Source organism: Anguilla anguilla, chromosome 17, assembly GCF_013347855.1.
Source record: "Anguilla anguilla isolate fAngAng1 chromosome 17, fAngAng1.pri, whole genome shotgun sequence".
NCBI lineage: Eukaryota > Metazoa > Chordata > Actinopteri > Anguilliformes > Anguillidae > Anguilla > Anguilla anguilla.
Genome location: NC_049217.1, coordinates 26,863,089 through 26,868,088, shown reverse-complemented (window position 1 = coordinate 26,868,088; position 5,000 = coordinate 26,863,089). Strand labels below are relative to the sequence as shown.

The 5,000-nt window shown below is 56.4% G+C and overlaps 1 protein-coding gene across 1 annotated transcript in view; it reads left to right on the top strand.

The window, feature by feature from the left end:
• The window catches only part of si:ch73-281k2.5 (neurogenic locus notch homolog protein 3), a 25,810-nt gene extending 20,841 nt beyond the window's left edge, over nt 1-4,969 (top strand). Inside the window, exons 3-8 of the mRNA XM_035397596.1 lie at nt 919-1,061; nt 1,294-1,629; nt 2,605-2,727; nt 3,054-3,287; nt 4,047-4,202; nt 4,596-4,969. Coding sequence (XP_035253487.1) covers nt 919-1,061; nt 1,294-1,629; nt 2,605-2,727; nt 3,054-3,287; nt 4,047-4,202; nt 4,596-4,822 — 1,219 coding nt within the window. The 3' untranslated portion in view covers nt 4,823-4,969. The remainder of the gene's footprint in view (nt 1-918; nt 1,062-1,293; nt 1,630-2,604; nt 2,728-3,053; nt 3,288-4,046; nt 4,203-4,595) is intronic.
• The last annotated feature ends 31 nt before the right edge of the window (nt 4,970-5,000 follow it).

Here is a 5,000-nt window from a genome sequence, read left to right as displayed (position 1 = left end):
GTCTCTGTGTTATCCATGTTCTCCTTCTCTGCGCTGAAGACAGAGAACAGGGGTGTGGAAACTCAGTTTGGGCCAAACAGACGCAAAAAAAAAAAAAAAACCCCAGACTGCCAGAACCTCCGCCCCCGTTCCCCCCTCCCCCCTCCCCCCTCCCCCGCTCTAATGTGCAGGACAGTTTAATCAGTCCTGGCTGTTTTAAGGGCTCCCATTATGGGCTGAGTAATGTTTTCTGTTAAAGGTTAACGGTGTTACAGGTTAGCAGCTGTTACAGACAGCACCGCGGCCCCTGGCCAGCCTAGCAGTGTGGAAAATGAACGCTCTCTCTCTCTCTCTCTCTCTCTCTCGGAGCTGAAATACCCCTCCGCCAGCGAAGCAGGGGGAGAGGGAAAAAAGGAATTGATGGTGGGGGAATGCGAGGGCGAGGGCGTGCGCGGAGGAGGGAGAGGAAGTGGGAGTGAGAGATGGAGGGATGGAAAGGGATAAACGGGGGCTCTCATGTCTGAAAGGCTGTGGCGCGGGGGTGCAGCCATGTCTGCGGCCGTGCTCGGCTGCTCTGGATCCCAGGCTGAATTTAACACCAGCACCGGAGCTGTCAGGGGCCTGATATTCACCTCTCTCTTCCTGTTCCTCTCCATATTTCTTTCTCCCTCCCTCTCTCCCTCTCCTCTGTCACTCTCTCTCCTTCCCTCTCTCTCTCCCTCTCCCACTCCCTCTCTCCTTCCCTCTTTCCCTCTCTCTCTTCCTCTCCCTCCCCCTCTCTCTCCCTCTCCCTCTCTCCTTCCCTCTTTCCCTCTCTCTTCCTCTCCCTCCCTCTCTCTCTCCCTCTCCCTCTCTCCTTCCCTCTTTCCCTCTCTCCCCCTCTCCCTCTCCATCTCTCTCCCTGTCCTCTCTCTCCCTCCCCCCTCCCCCCCCCCCCAGGTGTCGGCCTGGTTACCTGGGGCCTCTCTGTCAGTACCCGGACCCTTGTCAGCGCTCGCCATGTCTGAACGGTGCCGCCTGCAAGACCACGCTGCTGAAGGGGGTGCCGCAGGCCACCTGCGTGTGCCAGAGAGGGTACCGAGGTACGCAGCGCTGTGTGTGTGTGTGTGTGTGAGAGTTACTGTGTGTGTGTGTGTGAGTGTGTGTGTGTGTGTGTGTGAGTTACTGTGTGTGTGTGTGTGAGTTACTGTGTGTGCGTGAGTGTGTGTGTGTGTAGTGTGCGTGCGTGCGTGCGTGCGTGTGTAGTGTGTGTGTGTGTGTAGCGTGTGTGTGTGTGTGTGTGTGTCTGCAGTGTAACTTTGATTCTCTCCGCAGGGCCGGACTGCTCTCTGACTGACGCCTGCGCCAACAACCCGTGTGCCAACGGCGCCCGCTGCACCAACTGGAACGGGCGCTACAACTGCTCCTGCCCGCCGGGGTACCTGGGCAAGAACTGCCGCAACGACATCGACGAGTGCCGCAAGCCGGACGTGTGCCTGAACGGGGGCGTGTGCGCCAACACGCCCGGCTCCTTCCGCTGCCAGTGCCAGCCCGGGTACAGCGGGCGCTCCTGTGAGGTGCCCTCCCTGCCCTGCGCCCCCTCCCAGTGCCTCAACGGGGGCACCTGCCACCAGACCAGCCAGCTCACCTACGAGTGCGCCTGTCTGCCAGGTACACACGCACTCACTGTGCGCACACACACTGTACGCACACACACTCACTACACACATACTCATTGTACACACACTGACGCTGTACGCACACACACTGTACGCACACACACACACACACACACATATCCTCACTATACAGACACACTCATCGTACACACACACACACTCACAGACTGACCATACATGCACACTCACTCACACACACTTACAATACACACACACACACACACATACTTTCTGTACGCAAATATAAGTATAATCATACCCATACAGTCCATGCACATACGTCCACTCACTCACAGCATACTCACTCTCTCACTATAAACACAAGCTCACTGTACATGTATACAGACACACACACACATGCAGACACACACTCTCACACACACACACACACACGCGCGCGCACACACAGTCACACACATTTACATGCCCTTTCCCCCTCACTCTCTCACACCCCCACACAGGGCAGTAGTTTCCCAGGCTGGGTGATGTAAGTGTGGGGGGTAACACGGTCTCCACAGGGTCACTTCCTGTGGGTTATAAATAGAGCGATATGGGATGGGGGGGCGGGGGAGGCGGGGGGGGGCGGGGGTTCGGGCCCCTCTCTGGAGAGCGGAGAGGAAACGTTTCTCACTGAGGAGGAAACGATTGAAACTGAGGGAGAACTGAAAACAAGCACACGCAGCGGGAAGCCGAATCACACATCACTGTCACTTAAACACTTAACCGCTCTGACTCCTCCTTTACCCACGATGCACCGGCACAAAGGCCAGGAGCGATGGCCCGACCTGAGACGCTGTTCCCCCCATCTCTGCCTCTGTCTCGACTCTCTGGCCCGCGCAAAGCCTTCTAGCGCTATGCAAAACCAGTAACACGACCAGTGATTGGTGTGTGGTATTTGTTGTGCACCAATCGTTGGCTGCGTTATTAGTTTTGCGCATGCTAATGAGGTCCTGGATGTCTTCTGCAGGGTTTCAGGGACACAACTGCGAGGTGAACGTGGACGACTGCCCCGGACACAAGTGCATGAACGGAGGGATCTGTGTGGACGGGGTCAACACCTACAACTGCCAGTGTCCCCCTGAGTGGACAGGTACCCCACACGCTGGCATGTCTGTGTGTGTGTGTGTGTGTGTGTGTGTGTATGCGCCCGTGTGTATGTGTCTTTAATGTGTGTATGTGTGCATTTTAGTGTCTGCCTCTATAAAGTGTGTGTGTGTGCGTTTTAGTGTCAGCATGTATAAAGTGTGTTTGTGCGTTTAGTGTCTGCCTCTATAAAGTGTGTGTGTGTGCATTTCAGTGTCAGTGTGTATACAGTGTGCGTTTGTGCGTGCGTTCCAGTGTCTGCGTGTATACAGTGTGTTTGTGCGTTTAGTGTCTGCATGTATAAAGCGTGTGTGTGCGTGTGTGTGCTCACAGGCCAGTACTGCGTGGAGGATGTGAACGAGTGTCTGATGCAGCCCAACGCCTGTCACAACGGCGGCACCTGCTTCAACACCATCGGCGGGCACACCTGCGTGTGCGTCAACGGCTGGATCGGAGAGGACTGCAGCGAGAACATCGACGACTGCGCCACGGCCGTCTGCTTCAACGGCGCCACCTGCCACGACCGCATCGCGTCCTTCTTCTGCGAGTGCCCCGTGGGAAAGACAGGCGAGTCGCGCCCGCACCTCAACACACACACACCTCAACACACACACGCGCGCCTGAGCGCTGTCTCACCTGAACACACACACGCGCCTGAGCGCAGTCTCACCTGTACACTGCACACTGCGCACTGCTGGGCCTACGGACCTCAACACACACACCTGAGCGCCGGCTCGCCCGTACACTGCACACTGCGCACTGCTGGGCCTACGGACCTGAACACACACACACACGCGCCTGAGCGCCGGCTCGCCCGTACACTGCACACTGCGCACTGCTGGGCCTACGGACCTGAACACACACACACACGCGCCTGAGCGCCGGCTCGCCCGTACACTGCACACTGCGCACTGCTGGGCCTACGGACCTGAACACACACACCTGAGCGCTGTCTCACCTGTACACTGCTGGGCCTACTGACCTGAACACACACACACGCGCCTGAGCACCGTCTCGCCTGTACACTGTCTCACCTGCACACCTCACACTAACCTGTACGCTCTCACCCGTTCACTGCACACTAACCTGCACACTGTCTCACCTGTACACTGCACACTAACCTGCACACTGTCTCACCTGTACAGTGTCACACCTGTACACTGCACACTCAGATAGTCGGTCCTACAGACCTGAACACTCTTACCTTTACAGCTGAACACGGTTACCGTTACTCACCGCCTCACACGTATCCGGTCTCACTGAACGCGGTCTGGTCTGTGTGCTGTGAAGGCAGGGGTCTGACTGTGTTGGGCTGTGTTCACACAGGGCTGCTGTGTCACCTGGACGACGCGTGCGTCAGTAACCCTTGCAACGAGGGGGCCGTTTGCGACACCAACCCCATGAACGGCAGAGCCATCTGCACGTGCCCGCCGGGGTTCGTGGGCGGGGCCTGCAACCAGGATATGGACGAATGCTCCATCGGTAAATCTGACTTCCTGTGTGTGTGTGTGTTAAAAATGGTGTGCATGGGTTCATAAGTGTATATTATTTATGTATGCGTTAATGAACATTTGTATATGCTTGTGTGTCTGTGTGTGTATTCATACGTGTGCAAAAGAATGTGTCTATGGGTTCTTAAGTGTATGTTGTTTATGTGTGTGTGTGAATTAAAGTGTGTGTATATGTGTTTGTGTGATATATATGTATGTGGGTGTGTGTGTGTGTGAGTGCATGTTTGTGTCTGTGCGAGTGTGTGAGAGTGTGTGTGTGTGCATGTGCTTGTGCACGTGTGTGTGTGTGTGTGTGCGCATGCATGTGTGTGTGTGTGTGCGTGCGCGTGCATGCGTGTGCTTACTGCCCTCTCCTTGCATGCAGGTGCTAACCCGTGTGAGCACTTTGGCAAGTGTGTGAACACAGAGGGCTCCTTTCAGTGCCAGTGTGGGCGGGGCTACACCGGCCCTCGCTGTGAGATTGACATAAACGAGTGCCTATCCATGCCCTGCCACAACGACGCTACCTGCCTGGACCGCATCGGAGAGTTCACCTGCATCTGCATGCCAGGTACCAGCCTGCTCTGCAGCCCTGATTGGCCAGGGCCTTAGTCCCGACACTGCCGGGTGGGCGGGGCATGTAGTACGAGGCCACGGATAGGAGCGGGGAGGAGAGACGGGGGAGTGTTCTGAATACTAATGAGCTGCAGACTGGTGGGAATTAGTGCCGCGACAATGGATCAGCTCAACAGAGAGCGAGCGAGAGAGAGAGAGAGAGAGAGAGAGAGAA